Here is a 26,046-nt window from a genome sequence, read left to right as displayed (position 1 = left end):
GGAAGATAGGGGCAGACATGATTCATCTCATTCTCCTAGCTTGGTTTTCCAACACACACACACACACACACACACACACACACGGGGGGGGGGGGAGAGACCCTGAGTTTGATACTGTCCATGTACTGAACAAATTCCCTGAGGGGGCCATTTCATTGCAATATCAGAACATTTAATCAGCACAGCAAGCCACATGTTGCTTAATAGACATTGGGAGAGGGAGCAGAGAGTGAAGCACAGACCTATCAGAGAAGGTCTGTACCACAACCTATTTTAACTGTCCGCCTAACGCTGGGCAATGCTTCTGCCGGGCAAGGACACGAGGAGGGCTGTGGAATGAGAATGTGCTCAGCAGGCTGGCAGGAGCCTTCAGATTGTCAAGGAAGGAGGAATGGATCCTCTCTTACGTGCTGCCTTCAAATCAGAAGCGGATGCCCTTCTTGGGAGATGCAACTCAGCCAAATATGTTTTAATTGGCTTGATCAAGATGGTTGGTGGAAGCCCAAAAGGGAACTTTCTGCCCGGCGCAAACCAAAATTTATCTGACCTTAGAAGTGATACACCATCAAACTAAGAGGGAAGCGAAGGATTCCTGCCTTGGAGATGGAGCTATTTATCAGTGTGAAGGGTGCTTTGCAGAGCAGCATAAGCAAAAGACAGTCCTTTGCTCCAAGCAGCTTATGGTCTATATTTAGGCACCCTGGTTGGGTGGGGAGGGAGGGAAAAGGAGATACGAGGAACAAATAGAAGCAAAAGCCTTTGCACACACATAGGCTTCATTTCAGGTGGGAATGAGGACTAAGGATGTCCCAAAGAGGAGAGTTTGGAACTGGGGTTACAAGCCAAAGAGGGAAGACTTTTGTAGGAAGGGGCGTGCAAGTAGGCCGGAAAGCCTCAGGCAGCTCAAGATAGGAGAGCTGAAGGAACAAGCTATTTGTTCAGTCATTCGACATTTTTAAATACTGCTTTTTTCTCTACCTGTTTCATTGGCAAGTCAACTAGCCTGCGGAAGTCACATGGTTGCCCTTAGAGTATAGTTCAGCAGAACCTCAGCCTCCCTCTGCACCAGGGTTAATGGGTACTGAAGCCATGGCCCTGCCAAGTGAAGATGCTTCACTGACCAGAGCCAGAGCTAGTCACCTGGACAAAGCTGTGCCTCTGTTTAAGTCTAGGTTTGAAGGTTGCTGAAGCAATATTTGAAGGAAATTTAACAAACTGAAGGACATTGTCATCTTTCTATGCTCCTCCCGGAGGAAACACGCAGATGGGGACAGATATACCCCTGCTTTAAGCCATTTACATACTGTCTTCTCTTCTATATTATTTACTACAAAGCTTGATGACTAAGCTCTTTAGCAACGAAACGTAGGATTACCAGAACAACGTCTGAGCACTGAACCACTGGTATATTACAAGTGGACTCTTTATTACTGCATTTGCTACTGTTTAGGATAAAACCTATTTGGCAAAGAAACTACTCTTGCCATTTTTACGGACTTTTATTGTTTGTTTACAGTTGGCAGTAGTCATTGTATCACCACCCTGTTCGTTGTTTTATTGAAGCAATATTTGAGTCTGCTCTATGCCTCTCAGGCTTGAGCTTCAGGCGCAACTACACAGGGTGCTACCCAGTTTATTTGACTTTGCCTTCCAGGAACTTGACTTTTGCTTTGCTTGAATTTTGCCTTACCAGAATCTGAACTTGTGCTTGATTTTGTCTTGCTCCCTTTGGAGCAGTGGTGGGAAACCTTTTTGGCTCCATGGGCCAGACCCTTATCAGGATCTGCTTCATGGGTCAAATCTTGACAGGTAAGTGGGGCTGCCCACCTGCCAAAATCCCTTTTGCGCTGCTCTTAAAAGGGAAGTGGGAGGAGACTTAAGAGAAGGGGACTCTTTTGCCAAGTCTCCTCCTCCTTCTTCCCTTTTAAATCCCCAGATCTTGCTCCACTCAAATCTTGCTGCCTAGCCTGCTGAGAGCAGGATTGTGCAGCCGATACAGATTGAAACCTTGTTCTCCCACCCATCACTTGATGGGTGCATATGGTTTGGGGAGGGGGAATGGCTTGGCAGGCAATGGCTGGCTCAGGGTCAAAGGTTCCCCACTCTTGTCTTGGAGGAAGCCAAACTTGTGCCTACAGTACACATGAACCCATCAGGCTGCAATTACATCCAGCCAAAAACTCTGCCTGGAACTAATGGCATCTCAACTTAATAAGCAGAGAGAGGATCACCTGAATTGAGCCAATTTCTCATGTCTTACAAGCAGATGTCTGTCTCATTCCTGCTACCAGAGATAATTAAAAGAGATGGAGGGCTGAAGCAGGGAGCTCGTGGGTGCAAATCGCACACCCTGCCACTGAACAATGGCCTCTGTGGGTGCCAGGTGGGAATGGTGCAAATCACACAGGACACACCCTATTTCAGTGACTCCGTTTCATTTTTGAACTGTTTCGAACAGTTAAAGTTCAGATGACCAAATTTTAGATTGTTTTAACACGCTCTGGGACCTGATGCTAAAAAGTGCATGCGAAATCTTTTTATAAACAGTTCCACACATGCTCATATGTTTTCACAACTATGTAGTGACTATCATGTCTATTTTACAGATGGAGAACAGAGGCGCAGAATTCTTGCAAACAAGGCTTTTCAGGAGAAAACCTGGATGCTGCAACTCAGCACTGTGTTTTCCAGCTTCCTGCCTGATTACATATTTCCTTTATACATTGGTGCCTCGCAAGACGAAATTAATTTGTTCCGCGAGTTTTGTTGCCTTGCGATTTTTTTCGTCTTGCGAAGCACGGTGTCGGGAAAAGTTTTGGAAAAGCTTCAAAAACCTTAAAAAGCTTTAAAAACCTCAAAAAAAGGCTACCACACCGCGTTCTATGAGTTGCTCCTCGAAGTCAAGTCGCAACTGTATTAACAGTGTTAAGAAAAAGGAAACAAACTTGCAAGACGTTTCCGTCTTGCAAAGCAAGCCCATAGGGAAAATCGTCTTGCGAAGCAGCTCAAAAAACAAAAAACCCTTTCGTCTAGCGAGTTTTTTGTCTTGCGAGGCATTCGTCTTGCGAGGTACCACTGTATCCCCTGCCCTGGCTCTGTACTCTCATGGCAAAGTGAGGATGATCTGAAATTCAGTAATGTCATGGAAGGCATACAGTGCCAGAAAGCTAGATAAGTACTTTATGGCCTTTTAAAAAGAAGAACAGAAGACACACAGGCAATTACTGACTCCACCTAGATACAACTATACCCAGTGCCACCTGGCGACTAAAGCGTATAATGACACCATCTACTCAAGCATCTTCTGAAAGCCAGGCATGCCAAGGTGGGGGGAGACTGCAAACATTTGAATAAATATGGGCCAATAATAAGAAACTGGTGACATAATTCCATGACAAGCTTTGCCTCTGGTGCAAAAACCCAGCACTGCTCTGTCTGACATATTAGCATTTTAGACACAGCATTATGCAACTACCACGCATTACATATTGCAGCTTCCACAGCTAATTGGTAAAGCTCTGGAGATTTCCAGAGCAAACATCATGCACATACATGGGCAAATGAGAGAAAAAGATGGACAAACAGGACCAAAGACTTGGGACTCAGCTACATTGGCAAAGAAAAATCACTTTATATGTGTTGTTTATGCATTCTAACACTGTGACACCAGATGGCGCTGTGGAGTTCCATTTTTTGCTAACCTGATTTCTCATACAAAGTTTGCAACGCGTTTAACTGAAACACTTCTTTGATGTGTCTAGATCCAGCCTTGGTGCACACTTCCTGCCTGCCCTCCACTACCCGTTACCTTCAGATCGTACTTCCTGTGCACGGTGAGCCTGTGGCTGAACATGTTCCTCATGACCAGCATGTAGCTCTCCTCGTTGTCCACACTGAGCCGGTACATACCCAGGAACTGAGGCAGGAGGGTGCTCCCATGACACTTCACAATGTACTGGAAGAAGGAAACAAGATGTTCAGGAAGTACTATTTGCTAAGTACTGTACTAGTGGGCCCAGAACAAAGATCACCAAAAGCTTAAACAAGACTTATGCATAGTAGGGGGATGACTTCAGGAAGGCAAATCCAGAAATGGAACCGTAATCTTCTCTGTTGGAGTCCCAGTCCCCAAACCACAATTCTCCTGCATTTTGGCTTGTTGGGGCTTTAATGGGTCAGGGTGCAACAGACTCAGCTAGCTATCCATTGCCAATGAGGACTATTCCTCAGCACTTCGCTTGCTATCCAGTTCTTTGGGTCCTATTCCCTCTTCACTAACCTCCATCCTCTCTTGATCACAAGACCACTGTCTTTTTTTGAGCACCAAGTATACCCAGCCTAGATTTAAAAGGCACTCTAGTTCTTCCACCACAGCGGCTCAAGGAGGACTAATACCCACCCATCCACTCACACAGAGGCAGGCAGCGAAAATCCAGTCACTGTTTTCCTAGTGCATCATCTGTAATTAATCTCTGGCCTTGCTAATACAGACATTGCCATGCTTTTCTTTACTTCTCCACTCTGCCTTATGAGTCCTGTGCATGCTGGTTAGCACCAGAGACACATATTAAAAAATCAGCAATATTTTGATTTTCTTTTTTTAAAGGAGAGCAGCCATTGTTTTCTTCACCCCAGAACACATTAACCTGCAATCTGTTTTGCATCATAACCTAACCTAAGGAAGCTGGTGTGAAGTTACGGGGAACCAGGCAGAGGGCCTTCTCGGCAGCGGTGCCCTCCCTGTGGAACACTCTCCCATCAGATGTCAAGGAGATAAAGAACTACACAACTTTTAGACTACATTTGAAGGCAGCACTGTATCAAGAAGTTTTAATGTTTGATATTTTATTATGTTTTTATATGTGCTGAAGCTGCCCAGAGGAGCTGGGGAAACAAAGCCAGATGGGCAGGATATAAATAATAAAATTATTATTATTACAATTCATCCTAAAACTATCATAAAGTACAAACTAGGGCTTTTCATCATGGCCAGCAATATTCTTCACCACATTTTTTTTATAAACGCTTAACATGTAATCTGAAAAAGAGTCCTGGTGGACTCAAAAGTTTGCTCACTACTTTAACAGAACAAAATAAAATTCACAAAGTAGTGAGCAAACTTTTTAGTCCACCAGGTACTGCAATAATGTTGCTGTTTGGATTTTTTCATCCTAGTGGACCAACATGGCTGTCAAATGGAATGCTTCCATATCAATACCGATGAACAGGTCTCAATGTATTCCTTCCACCTATTATTAGATGGCCCAAATGAAGAATTTGGTAGCCTGAGGACAGGGCCTATTTTGTGTTTTTAACTTCTGTACAGTGCCCACATCTGTGAGGTGCTTTACAAACAACACTGATGTTGTTCTTAGCTAGCAGGGCACTCAGCATTCCTTAAATGTCAGCTTTCAGTATTTTTCCTTTTGAAAATTGCTCCTAAGGCTATGGAGAGAAGCTTGACAGCATGCAGTAATGCCTGATCAGATCTCAGTAGTAGGTGAGAAACGGAAAACAACTTCCAGTGGTCAGGGGGCAGGAGCTACGCAGAACCCTGAAGCCCTTTTCCCTGTTCATGGCTAGCAGAAAGAACTGTGCAAGCTTGCTTAATTCGCTTAAGTTTTGCTCTTCAGTGCAGTAAGATTTTATATTTACTGTTATTTATTATATTCTCGTGGGGGTTGGTTTGGAGGTTTGGATCCCAAGTTACCGCATTTTTTGCTCTATAAGACGCACCAGACCACAAGACGCACCTAGTTTTTGGAGGAGGAAAACAAGAAAAAAAAATTCTGAATCTCAGAAGCCAGAACAGCAAGAGGGATCGCTGCGCAGCGAAAGCAGCAATCCCTCTTGCTGTTCCAGCTTCTGTGATAGCTGCGCAGCCTGCATTCGCTCCATAAGACGCACACACATTTCCCCTTACTTTTTAGGAGGGAAAAAGTGAGTCTTATAGAGCAAAAAATACGGTAATTTTTAAAAGTTCACAGAAAAACAGACCACTTCCTGTCCCCACCTCCCGTCGTGCAGCTACCTGCACACCAAGAAGTCACTCTGGAGGATCAATGGGCCTTACTGAACAGATGTGGGGTGAGGCACAGGTGGCCCTTTGCTTCCATGAGCATCCTTCAGGTGAACTTATTTTACGCTCCAAGTCAGAGTCCACATCACATGCCTACAACCCCATACAAAGAAGCCCGCTTGCCTTCTCGCCTTACCTGGTGGTAGTGAGACAGAAGGCTATGCACGTCAGCCACATCTTCACTGGAGATCTCCTTGATCACCAATGTTCTGTCGTAGGACAGGAGGAAGCGCCCCCCACCCTCAATCTCGTAAGTGGGCGGACTGCGCGTCAGCGAGACCTGAAGAAGTCAGAATGAACCAATGACAACAAGGCTCTGTACCGATGACCCTGGCATGGCTGATTTATCTTTTTGATAAGGGTGGGCAACAAGGGAGTTAAAGATAAACCTTCCCTGGCTATGGAATAGCAAAAAGCTGAACAAAACTTCTGGGCTCCAGATCTTCCCTCAAAGGATCACTTCCCCTGTGGCATTGCCTCTTTGACAGCCACCCTCAAGGAAGCCGTTCCTTAGGGAAATGGGGTGGTGCAGGAAATGCTGAGTCATAGAATCATCGATTTGGAAGGGACCACAAGGACCATCTAGGGACGCAGGTGGCACTGTGGGTTAAACCACAGAGCCTAGGATTTGCCGATCAGAAGGTTGGCGGTTCGAATCCCCGCGACGGGGTGAGCTCCCGTTGCTCAGTCCCAGCTCCTGCCAACCTAGCAGTTCAAAAGCATGTCAAAGTGCAAATAGATAAATAGGTACTGCTCCGGCGGGAAGGTAAACGGCGTTTCCGTGCGCTGCTCTGGTTCATCAGAAGCGGCTTAGTCATGCTGGCCACATGCCCCGGAAGCTGTACGCCGGCTCCCTTGGCCAATAAAGCGAGATGAGCGCCGCAACCCCTGAGTTGGCCACGACTGGACCTAATGGTCAGGGGTCCCTTTACCTTTTACAAGGACCACCTAGTCCAACCCCCTGCAATGCAGGAATCTTTCTGCCCAACGTGGGGCTCAAACCCACAACTCTGAGATTAAGAGTCTCATGTTCTACTAACTGAGCTATCAATAATATTTATGAAGTCCAGGAAAGAGATTCTGCTGCTTGCTTCAGTTTGCTTCAGTGCAAAGCCAGAGCGGTGCCCTCTGGATGTTTTTGGGCCACAAAACTGACCATTGGGTCATACTAGCTGGGGCTGATGGAAACTGTAGTCCACAACATCTGGAAGGCACCATGTTTGTTACCCTTGCTCTCATGATGGAAACCAGACCAAGAACACATTAAAGAGGGTACACTCAAATGATGCTTTGTTAGTCTCACCCTCTGGCTCTCTTTAAAGAAAAGGAAACTTGGAGGGTTAAAATGTGCAGAGAAAAATGGCCAGTTCAAGGGGTCTGTGGGAGCTGCTGGGGGCTCTTTCCCCTTCTATTGTGATCTCTCATGTGCTAATCTTTCCCTCTTCTCCCTCTTCCAAATACAGAGAATGCAAGTCACAAATAGTGATGTAAGTTGAGAATATTCTTGAGAATGCAAATATTCTTGAGAATATTTTCTGCTAGAAAATTCTCCAGTTAATATTCTCCACAAACTGTAAATTCTAGCGTAAGAACCAGTTTTATAACCCACATTAAAAAAATCTAGTACATAATAAGTCAAGCTGTGATATTGCCAGTGTAAGTAATGAATAATGGTTTTTTTTCCTGGTCCAGTTACATTACTAGGCATTGTGTCTTTCAATATGGGCAGTTCTGAAATGTGAGCTATAGAAAACATTTTAATTTTTTTTAAGTTTTAAAAATATCATTCATTTAATTTGATGAACATTTGAATCTGCATGTATTTCAACTATATGTGATAGCCTTTTTTTCTAGTTTGGTGTGACCTTATTCTTAGCAACTGTATACCCTTGGCCATACAGTGTAATTTTTTTTTTAAAAAAAGAAAGTAGCTTTAATGCTTTATACACTTAAAAGTACCTAAGCCTATACAATTATGTGTAACAGCATGTGAGGTAGCCTTGATTTAAACAGTTGACATTTCTATATTTTTATTTAGTGCCAGTAACTGGTTTTGCAGTGCCATTTTTAAATATTCCTTTTACTTTAAAAGCTACATTTCATGCATACACAACATAATTTGAATTCAAATTGGATGGTAAATATACAGTTTGTGGCAGGCTCAGTGATTAACGTGAGTCATTTTCAATTTCAAGTTTGATGCAAAAAATCAAAGAATGTGAATTCACTGCATTGCCCCATTGAATAAAAGTATCTGTACAGTTTTTGGTTGCCATCTGAACAAGTTTACCCATGAACAAACATGTATATTAACTAATTATATCATTTTCAATGCATTAAAATGAATATTCTCCTATTTTAAATGAAAATTATCTAATATTCTCATTAATCAAGAATATTCTCCAAAAGATTATTCTCGAGAATTTAACATTACTAGTCACAAACATCCATTTGTCACATCTTATCTTGCAACCATCTTGTTGGGATGCGGGTGGCGCTGTGGGTAAAACCTCAGTGCCTAGGACTTGCCGATCGTATGGTCGGCGGTTCGAATCCCCGCGGCGGGGTGAGCTCCCATCTTTCGGTCCCAGCTCCTGCCCACCTAGCAGTTTGAAAGCACACTTAAGTGCAAGTAGATAAATAGGTACCGCTTTATAGCGGGAAGGTAAAACGGCGTTTCCGTGTGCTGCGCTGGTGCTGGCTCGCCAGAGCAGCTTCGTCAGCGATGGCCCCCGGCCTCTTAAGTGAGATGGGCGCACAACCCTAGAGTCGGACATGACTGACCCGTACGGGCAGGGGTACCTTTTACCTATCTTGCAACCATCTTATATTCAGTAGCCCAGCCTCACTACCCTCACAATGCAGACAGGAGCGGGGCCATCTAGACAGCAGTTCATGGCAGAGGTAAGGTTCAGAGTGGGGACTTTGTAATTAATAGCTCATTCTCTTAAGCCTTCCAACTCCCATTGGATGTTCATACACAACTCAGTACCCAACTGGCTATTTGTAACAGGTGTCATAACTACTGCAGTGCCTGGGCAAGCAAATTCAGGAACAAAGGCAGTAATCTATGGCTGCAGTCAGAACACTGGCCTTATCCCACCTCAAACATCAGTTTCTCTCAAGAGAACATGCCTGCAACCAATGCCTCCAGTGAGCTTATTAGTAGCCTATGATTGTGCCTTATGGGGCAATCTTCGTGCAGTGTGTCCAGCTGAGCAATTTATAACCCTCCCAATTAGCTCCACACTGGAAGTGTACACTATGATTTATTAGCTGAATTTCAAACTTGCTTTCGAACCAGCATTCTCAGTGTTCGAAAAAACAAATTACTGAAGCTGTGCATGATTTTAAATTTAAAACTAGCAGATACATACTGTACTAAAAAAACTATAAAACCTAAACAAAATCACAAAACTATAAAACCTGAATATGTAATAAAATGACAGCAACTATAAAATCTGAATGAACCCAGTAAGAAAACACCTGCTCATTAGCTTTCTTCTAAAACAGTAGAAGCCTAACGGGAAAAGCATCAGCAATTTCTCCAAAAGCAGGCCTGGAGGGCATCTCTGGGAAAGGAGTTCCACAACAAGGAAGGCATTCAGCCTCGTGCATTACACTCTGAAGTCCAGTATATGACAGCAGTAAGGGGGTCGGAGGCAGTGATACTACACACACACTACAGCTGAGTACCTAAAGTTTTGTGCAGGCTTGTAAGAGTCTGAAGTGTAAGACATACCTGATAATCCTGGTCATCAATGCTGAAACGTTCGCGAAGATTGCGGAAGACCTGTGGGCAGTATTCCTTGAATTTGAAATGGCTGGGCAGGTTTTCTCTGCAAGAGTCGAGTGACAATTGTTAGCTGCTACTCCAAAACCTAGACTGCACATGCAGCAGGGTGAGCCGGAGGAGGGAGGTGAACTAGAGCTGGGGGTGGGGGGAATCACACTTCTGAATGCACCTCTATGAAAAAACAAAAACGAAAAAGCCTCCCCCCCTTCCGCACAAAAATAAGAACCTAGCACATCAGTGAAGACTACAGCCCAGCCTATTCGCTCCCTGTTGCGCTAGTTTCTACTTACAGGGTGGGTTTTGGTTTCAGCAAATAAAGAAGCATGATGCAGCAGTCTGAAGTGGTGCAGCCCAGACCATCACCTCAGACTCTGCTATGTTTGTGGTCCAGGCCTTACCTTCTCCTGCTGTAGATGGGACCAGCTCTCCATCAGAAGCAGCCCATTACAACCCAATCTTATACCTAACCAAGCTTCTTCTGCTTCTTTACCAGAAGGCCAGTTTTTCTGACAAGTGAGCAAGGCCTAGTAATAGCTACCAAGTCAATCTGGGCATTATCTCAGTAATCTGCGACCCAAGGCCCATAATCCCCTGCCCATTAGTATCCTCTACCACAGGGTGTAATCCTCCATTATTATGCAAATGGTCTCATGACCAGACAGGCAGAACAATCTTCCTTTAATACAGTGGTGCCTCGCAAGACGAAATTAATTCGTTCCGCAAGTTTTTTCTTCTTGCGAGTTTTTCGTCTTGCGATGCACGGTTTCCCATAGGAATGCATTGAAAATCAATTAATGCGTTCCTAGGGAAACCACCTTCAGACCAGGTCCGGGGACAGTCTGTTCCCCGACCTCTTCTGAAGGCTGGGGGGGGGGGGGGGGACAAGGGCTTTTTTCCCACTGCCAGCCTTCAGAAGGCTGTTCTGAAGGCTGGCGGTGGGAAAAAAAGCCCTTCTTCCCACCTCCCGCCCCGCAAGCTCCGGGGACAGGAGGGCTTTGCTGCCGACCGCCAGCATTTTAAAAGCCCCTGCTGTCCCGGGGCGATTTTAAAATGCTGGCGGGCGGGAGCGAAGTCTCTGCTGTCCCGGGGAGATTTTAAAATGCTGGGGGGCGGGAGCGAACGCTTCGCTCCCGCCCGCCAACATTTTAAGATCGCCCGGGGCAGCAGAGACTTCTCGCCCAAAGCAAGGGGAGCTCTCCGAAGGGCTCCCCGTGCTTCGGGCGACAGGCTGCCGCCCCAAGCCTCGCGCACCCGGTGGGACCTCCTGCCGGGTGCGCGAGGCTTGCAGACACTCGCCCGAAGCAGGGGAAGCCCTCCGGAGGGCTCCCCGTGCTTCGGGTGACAGGCTGCCGCCCCAAGCCTCGCGCACCCGGCGGGACCTCCTGCCGGGTGCGCGAGGCTTGCAGACACTCGCCCGAAGCAGGGGAAGCCCTCCGGAGGGCTCCCCGTGCTTCGGGTGACAGGCTGCCGCCCCAAGCCTCGCGCACCCGGCGGGACCTCCTGCCGGGCGCGCGAGGCTTGCAGGCACTCGCCCAAAGCAAGGGGAGCTCTCCGAAGGGCTCCCCGTGCTTCGGGTGACAGGCTGCCGCCCCAAGCCTCGCGCACCCGGCGGGACCTCCTGCCGGGCGCGCGAGGCTTGCAGACACTCGCCCAAAGCAAGGGGAGCTCTCCGAAGGGCTCCCCGTGCTTCGGGTGACAGGCTGCCGCCCCAAGCCTCGCGCACCCGGCGGGACCTCCTGCCGGGCGCGCGAGGCTTGCAGACACTCGCCCAAAGCAAGGGGAGCTCTCCGAAGGGCTCCCCGTGCTTCGGGTGACAGGCTGCCGCCCCAAGCCTCGCGCACCCGGCGGGACCTCCTGCCGGGTGCGCGAGGCTTGCAGACACTCGCCCGAAGCAGGGGAAGCCCTCCGGAGGGCTCCCCGTGCTTCGGGTGACAGGCTGCCGCCCCAAGCCTCGCGCACCCGGCGGGACCTCCTGCCGGGTGCGCGAGGCTTGCAGACACTCGCCCGAAGCAGGGGAAGCCCTCCGGAGGGCTCCCCGTGCTTCGGGTGACAGGCTGCCGCCCCAAGCCTTGCGCACCCGGCGGGACCTCCTGCCGGGCGCGCGAGGCTTGCAGGCACTCGCCCAAAGCAAGGGGAGCTCTCCGAAGGGCTCCCCGTGCTTCGGGTGACAGGCTGCCGCCCCAAGCCTCGCGCACCCGGCGGGACCTCCTGCCGGGCGCGCGAGGCTTGCAGACACTCGCCCAAAGCAAGGGGAGCTCTCCGAAGGGCTCCCCGTGCTTCGGGTGACAGGCTGCCGCCCCAAGCCTCGCGCACCCGGCGGGACCTCCTGCCGGGCGCGCGAGGCTTGCAGACACTCGCCCAAAGCAAGGGGAGCTCTCCGAAGGGCTCCCCGTGCTTCGGGTGACAGGCTGCCGCCCCAAGCCTCGCGCACCCGGCGGGACCTCCTGCCGGGCGCGCGAGGCTTGCAGACACTCGCCCAAAGCAAGGGGAGCTCTCCGAAGGGCTCCCCGTGCTTCGGGTGACAGGCTGCCGCCCCAAGCCTCGCGCACCCGGCGGGACCTCCTGCCGGGCGCGCGAGGCTTGCAGACACTCGCCCAAAGATTTTAAAATGCTGGGGGTCGGGAGCGAAGCGTTCGCTCCCGCCCGCCAGCATTTTAAGATCGCCCCGGGCAGCGGAGAAGTCTCCGCTGTCCCGGGAAGGCAGGCGGGGGGAGCAAAGACTTTTGCCCCCCGCCAGCCTTCAGAAGAGGTCCAGGACCTCTTCTGAAGGCCGGCTGTGGGCGAAAGTCTTTGCTCCCGACCGCCAGCAATTTAAAACAGGTCCCCGGAGATTTCCCTATGGGCTTTCGTCTTGCGAAGCAAGCCCATAGGGAAATTCGTCTTGCGAAGCACCTCCAAAACAGAAAACCCTTTCGTCTTGCGGGTTTTCCGTCTTGCGAGGCATTCGTCTTGCGGGGTACCACTGTACTAAGCATTAAATACCAGGCAGAGGGGACAGCGTGTGAGAGGGAAATGATTTTTTTGTCCAGCTTTGCACGCGCTATTCAATTTTTTTGTACTTTTCCTGGAGGAAGGTTCAAATCAGGCAATTGCTGGCCTTTCTGGAGTGCTACAACAGAAGTGGGTAACCTGTGGCCACATGCAGCTCCTAACACCTTCTGACACCACCCCATCCTTCCATCCCATCAGAGGTCCTACCTTCCTCCTGAATTTCCATAGCTTTAAAAAGCTGTTTCCCCACCCTCACCCCTCTCTTCCTGTGTGGATTCAGAATAAAAGGGGCCATATATTATTTGATAGAAATAAACTGATGTGTTTAACAAATCTTTTTTCCTGGTATCAAAGCTTGGGAAAAAGACGTTTTCTTCTTGGTTTCTGCTCTCTCTGTGTGTGGTCACACTAGTCAGAAAAGAATTATTTTCACATGCTTTCTAGAGCAGTAGCTGCATTGGTCTGTTGAATTAAAAACAATAATATCTGTAAGTTATTTGAGAGTAAACCATTCAAACCAAGTGGGGCTTACTACTCTTCCCAAGAGTAGGCTGGCAGGGGACTGGAAATTCTGAGCAAAGGTAAAGATGGAAGAAGGGCAGTCGTCATTCAGGTTCAATAATCCATAACATTTTTGGAGTGCCCTCCATCCATCGCTAACCTGCAGTCCCCGACCAGTTATCCAGAAGGAATGAGGCCCTTAACAGAAAACACTTGCCCTCCCCTGTGGCACAGTCATAGGATAGCTAGACACCTACACCGCCGCCCATGTGCAGGCTATGCTCTTAAAATGAGAGTGTTGCTAATAGCTGAGAGTTGGAGGGTGCTATGTTAGCTTCCCCTGTATTATAGCATGTGCACTCGGAGGAACTATGTCCCTGGGGTACAGCATCTGCAGTCTTTTCTCACAGATGCCTGAAGGAAGCCCACAAGCAAGAGTCGAGCACTACAGCTCCCTCCTGCTCATGATCCCAAGCAACAGGTATATAGAGGTATACTGCCTCTGATAGTGGAGGTAATACATAGCCATCATGGCTGAAGGCGCCAAGCCTAATACCTTGCACTTCCAGTTAAAGGATCTCAAGCAGCAGGGGTGGAATCTGAAGTTGGGCTAGGAAGACTATGTGCCTTTCCGCTCCTAGACATATGCACCACCGGTCCTCACCTGTTGAAGAGATGATTGTTCACCTTTATTTTAGAATTCGCTTTGAAGTCATCAGGGAGCAGCATCACTGGCTGGGGAACTTGACTCAGTTCATTGATCTAAAGAAGGAAAGCAAATGTGAAGCCACTGGCTTCTCTTGTACGAAGCAGCACATGTCAGGAGAATGTAAGAGCACCAAGGCAAGGCCTTGAGAAGAGAGTTCTTGTCTACCAAGAGCCCCCGGAGGAAGTGACATCCGGCCGAATGCCATGCCATTTGCAACCTAAGACTTGGGCACTAAAGCTATGCTGTTAGTTTCTCCAAGCCCAGGCTTCCTCAAACTCGGCCCTCCAGATGTTTTGAGACTACAATTCCCATCATCCCTGACCACTGGTCCTGCTAGCTAGGGATCATGGGAGTTGTAGGCCAAAAACATCTGGAGGGCCGAGTTTGAGGAAGCCTGTCAAAGCATATCAGCAGGATGGACCTTTGGCAAAGGGCCATGGCTCAGGGGTACCAGCACACCTGCTTTGCACGCAGCAGGTCTCAGATTCAATCTCTGGCACTTCCAGGTACAGGTGGGAAAGATCCTGGTCTGAAATTCTGGAGAACTGCTACGAGTTGGCATAGGCAGTCCTGAGCTTGACTAACCAGTGGCCTGGCGCAGTGCAAGGCATCTTTCTAAGGCAGCTTCATGCGGTCCTAGCGTGGCGTACAACCAACAAGAAATTAAGTTCAAAGTTGCACCAAGAACGTATGAAAATGTATACAGTATATACTTACAGGAAGAGCATTCAAGAACGTTTGGGTTATCAACAAAGTTAATACAGCAGTTCAGACAGGATTAGCCTAGGAAGACTAAGCTAGAGACTCATAGCAGGGAACCGCCAGTCAAGACAATGGGCTTCAGATGGAGACAACCAAGGAGGAAGGTTATGGTGAGGATTAAGAGCGCTGAAGAAAATGTTGCTTGAGTCCAGGGGTCAAATAGTCACAAAATAGGTTGCCTCAAAGCATGGGAAAGGAAGACTATAGGGTTGAAAAATGGATTTTCTTGTAGTTGCATAATTTTTACCTGGGATTTACTCCAAGCCACCATCAAAAGAAATACCTATCTCCAGTGCTATTTTTCTAGAAAAATAGGTGCAGGAACTCAACACGAACACCTCTCTTGTCCTCTTCAAATGGCAATGGCACCCACCTGAGGGGTGCCGGAATGGAGTTCTGGCTAAAAAAAAGCCCTGCCTACCTCCATGGAATGACCTGTAAAAATCACATATTCAGCACCTGTCAGGGCCATCATGGCACAAAACATGGGCCCTTGGAACAAACCCACGTGCTGTAGTGGCTGCAATAAGTGCTGGATAGCTGGGGGGAGGTTACAAGGCAAGCCACAGAAACCAATGGCAGGTTCAATTTGATGGTGGTTTGGAGGAGATGCCTTTAAAAAGTCTTAAGGATCCATGGTTTTTTTTGCCATCACTGACCCCACCCTGCTGCCCTGAGGTCACCCTTTGCCCATACATCTATCTTTCTGTTCCTCACAAGCCCATCCACCACAGCTCACAGTTTCCTTTGTTCTAGATAGCATTTAGAAGGGATGTCCAATCAGAAGGGTAGAGGACATGTTTTAAACATTATACCCATATTCATCACCCCGGGTACCAGCATCTCTCAGGATGTCTCCCCCCCACATTGTGCTCCTCCAGTGAGTTTTCCTTAGGGGCACCTAGCTTGCCACTGCAGGAGACAGAGTCCCAGGCTAGGAAGACCTTTTGGCTGACCCAGCGAGGCAGTTCTTAGGGATCTGTCACTAACTCAGGAGCCATGGCCAAAGTGGACTGTCAATTCTTGTTCATGAGCTTATCCCAGGATAAAAACTCTGTGATAACAGTCTGGAGTTAATCACCTCTGAAACTTGATTATGAGAACGAGTCCAAAAGAGAAGTATCAAACTGACTGTTGTGTAGGCTTCCACATTTAGGAGAGTGAATCTCCCACAGGGAGTTTCTTCCAAGAACCCTCCAGTTCACAAGCCAGGAAAAACACGGAAAATGTACCAACAGCCTGGGCTGCTACAAAAGATCAGGATGTGATCTGTATTGATATGATCATGGAGAGATGAGTGAAGGTGACTCATCGGCATACATATCTGGGCCTGGCCTCTGTGTGAGAGACTGTTTACTGGCAAGGGAGATGGCAATGCTGAGGGGCCAGCCTGTATTTCAGTTGTCTCAGTCCTTTCACCTGCAACGGAAGCTGCAGTGCTGAGGTAACTTTAAAACCAGTCCTAAACTGAAGTGATATGTATGAGTTGACCGGCTGCTAGCATCCAGCATGTCTTGTTTAGGGGAGGACGGGACTGTGATACCTGCTTTGTTGGGGATTATGGAATGAAGTGTTCAAGTCTGCAACACGTATAAATTACACAAATTAAGCAAATTTGCTCAATCTCTTGTTTTGTAAATTTAAACTGCAAAAAATGGTAAAAAAACAAAAATGTTCTGTCTTTGCCAGTGAGAGAGAGGGGGGGGGGGGAGGCAAGAAAAAAAGTCTATTGGAGGACATGGAAGCTCTGCACTTGGCCACAGGAAGACTTGGTTGGCTTCTGTTATTTCCACAGGCATCACCTACACATTTTCAAGAATGTAATTGCAACCATAGGGTCTAGAAACTTGTTTTTACAAATATTAAAGGTTTGATATTCAGGAAGTTGAATCCCACTGGATTCTGCATTGTGCTGCCCCAGAATCACAGCATACACACTGCATAGGCAAAGTCCGTGGGTACATAATACACAGGGATGACTGAGTAGAGAGAACCAAATAGTAGGTATCATATACTGACTAATGCTGAATATGGTGTGACGACCCTGCCTACATAGGACCAAAGAGGAGGCACTTGTGGTCCTCCAGATGTTGCTGTTGGGCTTCAACTCCCAGCACCCTCAGGCACCACGGGTAATGGTCAGGGAGTTCGTCCCATCTGGAAGTCCAGATTCCTGATCCCTGCAGTACACTATTCCTCATGAATTTATTCCACTTTCACTTCACTTTCCCTCCAAAGAGTTCATAGCTGTTTACATACAGTTCCCATGCAGTCTCCCATCAAAATACCTAAAAGGGCCTGACCTACTTGGCTTCAAAACCGCAAAACTGTGTCATGTGCCTTTGGACTAGACTCAAATTGAGAGCACTCCAGTTATTGTCAGCCACCAACAGAACCAATGGAGTTCAGTAGCTTTTCCTTACTTCAGGTTTCTGGGAAAGATCAAAGTTATTTATCGGGCCTACCGGAATGAACCAATCTGGGATATATCCTTTGTGGCTAAAAAACTGCAAGACCCAATATGCTTCAGAGAAAACAGTAGCTGCAGGAAAATGATCAGGCAATTTTTTTACACAGGGTTGTGACTACAAGCTCATTCAGCTGGAAGTCTTCTGACATGGGACAGTCTGACATATCAAACAAAGCCATAAACAGTGCATTGATTTGATCATCATATTAAACCAGTGTTAAAAATATACTATAGTTTGTATCTAACTAAATCACTGTATGTGCCGAACGATTTCCACAAGTGCCACTGAACTTCTGCCCTTCCTTTCCCTATGCACTGCCCCCAATCTGCTCCACAAGGTGTGGTGGGTTTTTTTTGGGGGGGGGGGGATCTGGAGCAGCTGGGAGGTGTATATGCAGGGGGAGAAGTTCTATTAGGGTTTGGGCTGGGTGTTCACCAGTATGTAGATGATACCCAGCTCAACCTCGCCTTCCAATCAGAACCAGTGAATGTCCTGTGCGAGTGTCTGGAGGCAGTTGGAGGATGGATGGCGGCTAACAGACTGAGGTTGAATCCTGACAAGACAGAAGTACTGTTTTGGGGGGACGGGGTGGGCAGGTGTGGGGGACTCCCTGGTCCTGAATGGAAGAACTGTGCCCCTGAGGACCAGGTACACAGCCTGGGAGTCATTTTGGACTCACAGCTGTCCATGGAGGCGCAGGTCAATTCTGTGTCCAGGGCATCTGTCTACCAGCTCTATCTGGTACACAAGCTGAGACCCTATCTGCCCGCTGACTGTCTTGCCAGAGTGGTGCATGCTCTGGTTATCTCCCATTTGGACTACTGCAATGCGCTCTATGTGGTCCAGCTTTGAGGCCCTTCTGGCCTTTCCCTCACTGCGAGAAGTAAAGCTACAGGGAACCAGGCAGAGGGCCTTCTCGGTAGTGGCACCTGCCCTGTGGAACATCCTCCCATCAGATGTCAAGGAAATAAACAACTTTCTGACTTTTAGAAGACATCTGAAGGCAGATTCCCTGTTTAGGGAAGTTTTTAATGTTTGATGTGTTTTTACTATTCTGCTGGGAGCTGCCCAGAGTGGCTGGGGGAACCCAGCCAGATGGGCGGGGTATAAATATCATTACAGCCGTACCTTGGTTTTCGAACACCTTAGTTCTCGAACATTTCGGCTCCCAAATGCTGCAAATCTGGAATTGATTGTTCCGGTTTGCAAACTATTTTTGGACATTTCAGTGGCTTCCGATTTGTGGTAGGAGCTTCCTGCAGCCAATCAGCAGCTGCGCTTTGGTTTCTGAATGTTTTGGAAGTTGAACAGACTTCTGGAACAGATTCTGTTTGACTTCCAAGGTGCTACTGTACATTATTATTATTATTATTATTACTATTATACCCATAAACGCTATTCTGCACATGCAGTCATTTAGTTTGAGAGCAGAGATGGTGAACTGAGGTCAAGAGGCAATGCCTTGCTAATGCCAGTGAACCCAGTGTGATCCAAGGGCAAAGACTGCTTCAGTTTCCTTTCTCAAACAGTAAGAAAAATCACCACTTGCTTCGTAAGGCTGTTACGAGGAAGAAAGAGAGAGACTGGGACTGTACGATGCTATGCATATTTAAACTGTTCCATACATACCGTAATTATCAAGTTTCTCTGGTATCATTCCCAACACTGAATGAGGGTCAGAACAGAGTCAATGCTTCTAAAGGAGTTAATGCAGCTTGCAATTTAGTAAGCCAGTTCTAAAATGGAAACTATCTCCCACCAACATTAATAGCCATACAGAAGAAGACTGCACACACAGAGTTAAGAGGTTAGAATGATCTGGAAACACCTAAGCCAAGATATATTACCAGAAAGTTTCCATCCAGGCCAAGTGAAAAGGACCCAAGACACGCAAGGCAGACTTAACTTCACCAATTCTATTTTATCTCGTTTCTTAAAAGAGAGAAGGGGAGGGAACACGAGCCACACAGCATATTATTTTTAGGCACAAATACAAGCTTTGCAATCACACTTTGGAAGCACTGAAGGGCAAAACGGAAGGAAGCAAACTGGCTTTTTGTTCATCAAGAGGCTTGTGCTTGCGGCAATCAGGACAGTTTGCAAGGCAGAAGGGCATGCTATGAGGCCCACGTACCAGCCGCCTCCTTCGTTCCGGAATCTGAATTATCCTGGTGCTGTGCCATAGAGCTCATATGCTCCGCCCTCCCCCAATACTTTGGGGTCGTAAAACTGTTGGAATCAGAGGGAAAGGGTCAGTTGAGCTTAGGGAGGGAAAAGAAAGGAATGCAGCCAGACAGCTTAAGACCTGTGCAAGCATCTCACAAAGAGATGCCACTATTGTTCTATAGAAAACACACTTTAGGCCTACAGGTGTTGGTTAATTCCCTTCACATCCAAGGTCTGGGGAGTGACGTTATTTTGGAGCTGAAAAATGAAGCCAGGCTCGTCACAGAGGATGTTGCAGAGTGTGCTACAGGAACTGCAGCTTCCACTCATGACGCTTTAATACATTTATCAGAGCACTGCACTATTGACACTTTTGCAGTGCCCAAAATCAGGTTCCTATGAGCCAAGGAAAGGAGTACCTCAATCCCAGTTTGTTAATATGAGAGCACACCAGGGCATTCATGGCCCAACTGACCTGGTCATTCCATCACATGTGCATTCTAACTGTGGAAACAGAAGCCAACACCAAGAATCTACATGTAGCGTACTTGGCGCAAATCTCCATATTCATAGCCACAAATCCTCTACTTAAAGAGAAAGTAAGTAAATTTTGATTGAGCCATACTTGGACATGTAAAGTTCATTCTATACCTTCCCCTATTAACTCAGACGAAGAAAAGAACCTAGATGCAAGTTCGCAGGAGACATCAGCAAGGGATTTCAGTAAAGAACAGGAAACACCACACTTCAAGAGATTACATGGAAGATGCCTCCCAATGGGACCAAAACAAGGCTAAATAGTATTGGTGAACCCCTTGTCACAAGGAATATGAAAATAATGGTGCTGAAGAGCAAGATGCTGACTACCATCCTGAATTTTAGACTATATGTAGTCACCTGGGAAGTACTGCCTTAACACCCACCCTGGAAGAATGGCAGATGAAGGTGATGGACTATATGGAACTGGCAGAAATGACCGGCTACCATCCTGAATTTTAGACTATATGTAGTCACCTGGGAAGTACTGCCTTAACAAAGGCATGGCACTCTGGAAAGCCTTACCTGTTGACCTTGAGAAGTCCACAACAATAATCATTTTGGAAAGCTGTGCTGTGAGAACAGTTTCAGGTGGCTTGTGGACAGGCAGCACTATTCAGCTGCAGGAATCTTTTACTGCTGATGTTATATAACATATAGCAGTATGTTATCTAGAATGCATCATCTGAATTGCCTTTCAGGAGTTTCAGGCTGGGTGTGCATATGTGTGTTTTATTCTGTCACAGTTGATGACGCACTTTTAACATGCAAGCCAGCTTGGATGATTTTTTTATTCAAAAAGATAGCATGTAAACATTCTAAAGTAAAAATTGAAAAGATATCTAAGTGACAAAAAGGACAAAGGCGAGAGAAATCAGTAGCAGCACAATCCTACAAGCGTTTTCTTGAAAATAAGTCCCACTGTGTTTAGTGAAGCTTATACCCAATTAAGTGTGGATAACAGTTTTGCTGTTCTGACTACTGTCTAAAAATAATCTTTGCCAGAAGCTTTGGATGCATGAGAGGGAGCCTAACTGGCCAATCAATCTTCAGCCAGTCAGAGTCCTGTAAAAAATCCCCAATATGGTGAGAGGGTTTATATAATCTCTACTGACATCACAAACACTCTCAACAAAGCTTCTATGGGGTTGAGAAAGCATACCACTCACTAATGAAAAGGACTAGCATAGGATACTGGTAGCAGGTCAAGAGCAAAAACACAGAATAAAAACAGCAAGAATGGAGGATGGAAAGAGGATTCCACAGCTATTAGCCCCAACACACCTCCGCTGTTCATGCCTCCCAGTCCCACAAGGGAGACTAAAAGGTAAATGTTAAGAGAATAGATGAGCAACCATAGAACTGGACGCAACAATGAATGGGGGGAAATGGGGAAGGCAATCTTCAGGTACTTCAGTACAGATACCTAACAATGACAGCAAAAAACTATGCAGGTCCCAGTGGAAGAAGTGTATTTGCCCAGTAACAATGGCAGGATAGTCAATGTTGAGTAACTGATGACATTTCAGCATCTCTGTCTCTTCGATGATTCCCCAAACTACCGTCTCAATAAATTAGAGTCTGATGGGGAGAAGGGCATTGTTTGGTGATGAAAACTAAGAAGTGCTGATATCAACCAGGAATAGCCTATGTGGTGCCCTCCAGATATTGTGAACTACAACTCCCATCAACCCCAGTTAGCATCACCAACAGTCAGGGACCATGGGAACTGTAGTCCACAGCATCTGGAGGGCACCACATTAGCTATTGCTTTATAGAGCCACAGAATCATAGAGTTCGAAGGGACTCAGGGGGTCCAACGCCCTGCAAGAATCAAATGAAAAAGCAAGAAAGTGAAGGGGATGGGTATTTGGAGAATGAAAAGTGACATTTTGAGAAGTAATCCATCTATTTCTTTGTTCATTCATTTCTGTTTGCTGGTGAAAATCCTTTAATGCAAAATTCCAAGATTATGATCTCAAATGGAGGGAAAATTTTTTTTGATGTCAGGTTCACCCAGAGAGTTGCTTGAGAGCCAATCTGCAGGTACATGACTGAAAGAGTAATATTTTGCACGCTCACTGAGAAGTAGGCTCCACTGTGTTCAGTGGGGCTTACTGCTCGGTTAAGTGTGTTTAGGACTACAACCTGGGTATTCATTTATTTCCGGTATATCTGTATACTGCTTTTCACCTGAAGATCACAGGCTGGTTCACAACATAGAAATACAAAATGAAGACACAAAACACATAATCAAACCAAAACAAACCAAGGTACCTGTTTGATCTCAAGAAAGTCCCACAGCAGCTACCTGACTGCTTTCCAAAACTCCACCTGCTAGTCCCAGGCAGAAGCGAATTATCACCGAGCAACAGATAAATACGGGAAAGTTTCAGATCTGGTTACCAGAAGCCTGCTACCTGCAACTTCAATCTTCCAAATGTTCTCTTTTTCTACTGCAAGGCTAAAGTGGTCAGAACACCTGTCTCTCCTCCATATTTCGAAGCAGCACATGGGCTATTCACAGGCATGTAAGAAGGGTGAGCCTTGCAGTAAATAAGGGAAATCTCCCTGAAACTATGGCAAATAGGATACCTGTGCGATGTATGGTTGAGATTCTTTCTTAGCCACCCTAGTATCAGGTGGGCAGTCCTCATCCACCAGATTTGGAAGCAAGGGACAAGACAGAAAAGGGGAAAGAGATGAATGTGTTGGTTCACCCCTTCAGTGTCAACACAATGATTGCTTCAGCCTAGCCTTCAAGAGCAGTGTCCCCAGAGAACATGGAGAAATAAGTTTAATATCAAGATTTGACCAATGTACTTATTGATGCAGTTTATTTGCCTTTGGAATGCTTCATTTTCAAGCAAATGCTACACTTCCCTAACACGCATTCAAAACAGTTCACAACAGCTGAGGTTCACAACCATACAGGGCAGACAACAACAGTTCACAACCATACAGGGCAGATGGCCACAACAGCTGAGGAAGTGCCTACATTAATGTAAAGCCAATATAAACTGTAACAAAGCAGAAATTATTGCTAGCCAGTGTATTCACACAGTGAACAATTCTTAGCACCAGGTATTGGGGAAGATTAACTGAAAAGAGGGGCAGCTACTGTAAGCTATTATATCTTGAAGAATGGTGATGGTGAAGTGATACAAAGAAAGAGAGGTAACAAGTAGTGGTGGGAAGGAATGTGTTGGATACCAAAGTTGCCAAATATCTCTGGATCAGGATAATCCTTTGTGTGCATCTGATGAAGGGGATTCTGGCCCGTGAAAGCATGTGCCATAATAACGTCTTATGGTCTTTAAGGAGTTTGGGGGTTGTTGTTTTGCTACAGAGAGATTAAGCATGTAAATAATAATAATTTGTATACTGTCCTCCATCCAAAGATCCCATGGTGGATCACAATAGAAAAATGCAAAATTATTGCAGTTCAGGACAGTTTTGTGAATGGATCCTAAACAAGAAGCTTCCTTCCTTCTCCCACCTACCAGGAGTAGATCTCGCCCCGCCCCAACTCAGTAGCTGCCCGCCACATACACGGGTCAAGGGTAGAATTGGAAGGGATTCCGACGGTCATCTAGCCCAACCCCTTGCAATGCAGGAATCTTTCACCCAACGTGGGGCTCGAACTCACGACCCGGAATTATGAGTCCCACGCTCTACCCACTGAGCCATCCCAATCTGGGGTCTGACCGGGAGGCGTTACCTGGTGGTTGATCCCCCAGCCCAGCACGCCCAGCAGAGGATCGGCTGACCGCAGCACCTTCACACGCTGCGGCACGAAGTGCTTCTTCTTGGTCTTGGTGCGGGTCCCCGGCCCCACCGAGGCTGCCATCCCCGGCCGCCGCCGCCGCCGCTGCCAGCCTCGCCCGCTCAGCCGCCCTGCCCGCCGCTCGCTCAGCCTCGCCGCCGGCAACGGAAGCGGCGATCAGCTGATGCCGCCGTCACGTGACCCCAAGGGAGGGAGGGAAGGAAGTCGGCCGGGGCAGAGAGGGAATGCGCGGAGTGACGCACAGAGGGAGGGAGGGAGGAGGGAGAATGACCTGCACTTCCGGGAACAGATGAATCATAGCTAGAATGATAGAGTTAGTTACAGATAGGTAGCCGTGTTGGTCTGCCATAGTCAAAACAAAAAAATTCCTTCCAGTAGCACCTTAAAGACCAACTAAGTTAGTTCTTGGTATGAGCTTTCGTGTGCATGCACACTTCTTCAGATACACGATGCATGCACACGAAAGCTCATACCAAGAACTAACTTAGTTGGTCTTTAAGGTGCTACTGGAAGGAATTTTTTTGTTTAGAATGATAGAGTTCATTACAGATGCAAGAATCTCAACTGGACCATACAGGGCAGATGGCCATCCAGCCTCTGCTGAAAAACCTCCAAGGGAGGAGAGCCCACCACCTTCCGAGGAATCTATTCTGCTGCCGGACAGCTCCTAGGGACAGAAAGTTTTTCCTGATATTTAGTCGGAATTTCCTTTCTTGTAACTTGAAGCCATGGGTTCGAGTCTTGCCCTTCGGAACAGGAGAAAACAAGCACGCTCCACCCTCCACGTGGCAGCCCTTTAGACATTGGAAGATGGCTATCATATAGCTCAGGGGTCAGCAGACTTTTTCAGCAGGGGGCCGGTCCACTGTTCCTCAGACCTTGTGGGGGGCCGGACTGTATTTTGGAGGGGGGGAAATGAACGAATTCCTATGCCCCACAAATAACCCAGAGATGCATTTTAAATAAAAGCACACATTCTACTCATGTAAAAACACACTGATTTTCAGATCGTCTGTGGGGTGGATTGAGAAGGCGATTGGTCCGGATCTGGCCCCCGGGACTTAGTTTGCCTACCCATGATATATCTCCTCGCGGGCCCACGAGCTGCGCCTTGCTTCCCATGCAAGGCCGGACCAGCGCCCGCCCACCCAGCCTTTGCACCCTTTCCTGAGGGGGAGCCCGGCGTGGAGCCAGGGCAGGTGGGCAGTTGGCTCCACTGAGGGAGACGGCTGCACGCTCCGTAAGCGCTGGGCAGGAGCCTACTTCCGAGTCCACGCATTACAGTCCTGCCCTCCCTGTCTCAGATTAGCTGGTTTAATGTAGGTTTTGGATGGCTGGTATTGTTTCATTACGTTTTCCTCACAACGACCCTGTGAGGTAGGCCAGGGGGCAGGTCCCTCCACTCTCTATTTTCTAAGCCAGCGTTGCTTCCAGGAAGCTGTTGTTGGGGGAGGAAAGGAACTAACAAGATTTAAGACAACTTCCAGAGTGACAGAACGAAAAATCCCCCCTCCCCGGCCAAAATGTATTGGGTCGGCCCTGTTCCAAAGTGTTACTAATTGTGGTTGTGAAGGCAAAGTATTGCAACCATGGCTAGTAGTCGCTGTTTGCCTTCTCCTTCATTGTCTGATCCTCCTTTAAAACCATCCAAGTTGTTAATATACTGCGGTGTCCAGACCGGACTAGGACCCAGGTGTCCAGGGTTCAAGTCCCCTCTTGGCTATCAAGCTCCCTGGGTGACCTTGGACCAGGTTTTGGGCTCTCAGCCTAGCCTACCTCACAGGGTTACTGCGAGGATAATTTGGAGAGACGAATTGCATCTTGTGCACCACTTTGAGTTCCTTGGAGAAGATGTAGAGTTTTCATGTAATAATGCAATAAAGCACCAAGAAAGGCCTCTAGGTGCACAAACATATTTTAAAGCCTAGAGGTGGCAAGTGTGGGTGAGCACCTCGGCCATGGGTAGGCAAACTAAGGCCCAGGGGCCAGATCCGGCCCAATCGCCTTCTAAATCCAGCCCGCAGACGGTCCAGGAATCAGCATGTTTTTACGTGAGTAGAATGTGTCCTTTTATTTAAAATGCATCCCTGGGTTATTTGCCTGGTGTTTTTACATGAGTAGAATATGTGCTTTTATTTAAAATGCATCTCTGGGTTATTTGTGGGGCATAGGAATTCGTTCATTCCCGCCCCCCCCGCCAAATATAGTCCGGCCCCTCACAAGGTCTGAGGGACAGTGGACTGGCCC

The 26,046-nt window shown here is 47.4% G+C and overlaps 1 protein-coding gene across 3 annotated transcripts in view; it reads right to left on the bottom strand.

Annotated features, from left to right (window-relative positions):
* The window catches only part of PIP4K2C (phosphatidylinositol-5-phosphate 4-kinase type 2 gamma), a 36,487-nt gene extending 12,536 nt beyond the window's left edge, over positions 1 to 23,951 (bottom strand). Inside the window, exons 1-5 of one of the 3 annotated variants that reach the window (XM_028721312.2) lie at positions 23,734 to 23,951; positions 14,032 to 14,129; positions 9,822 to 9,918; positions 6,216 to 6,359; positions 3,809 to 3,955 (exon numbers count right to left, since the gene is read on the bottom strand). In XM_028721312.2, coding sequence (XP_028577145.1) covers positions 3,809 to 3,955; positions 6,216 to 6,359; positions 9,822 to 9,918; positions 14,032 to 14,129; positions 23,734 to 23,862 — 615 coding nt within the window. In that variant the 5' untranslated portion in view covers positions 23,863 to 23,951. Of the gene's footprint in view, positions 1 to 3,808; positions 3,956 to 6,215; positions 6,360 to 9,821; positions 9,919 to 14,031; positions 14,130 to 19,156; positions 19,242 to 19,443; positions 19,533 to 23,733 lie in introns of those variants that run through there. The other 2 variants (XM_077923774.1, XM_028721314.2) reach the window with 2 other exon arrangements.
* Between the last annotated feature and the right edge of the window lie 2,095 nt (positions 23,952 to 26,046).

Source organism: Podarcis muralis, chromosome 2, assembly GCF_964188315.1.
Source record: "Podarcis muralis chromosome 2, rPodMur119.hap1.1, whole genome shotgun sequence".
NCBI lineage: Eukaryota > Metazoa > Chordata > Lepidosauria > Squamata > Lacertidae > Podarcis > Podarcis muralis.
This window is presented reverse-complemented; position numbering and strand designations above follow the sequence as displayed.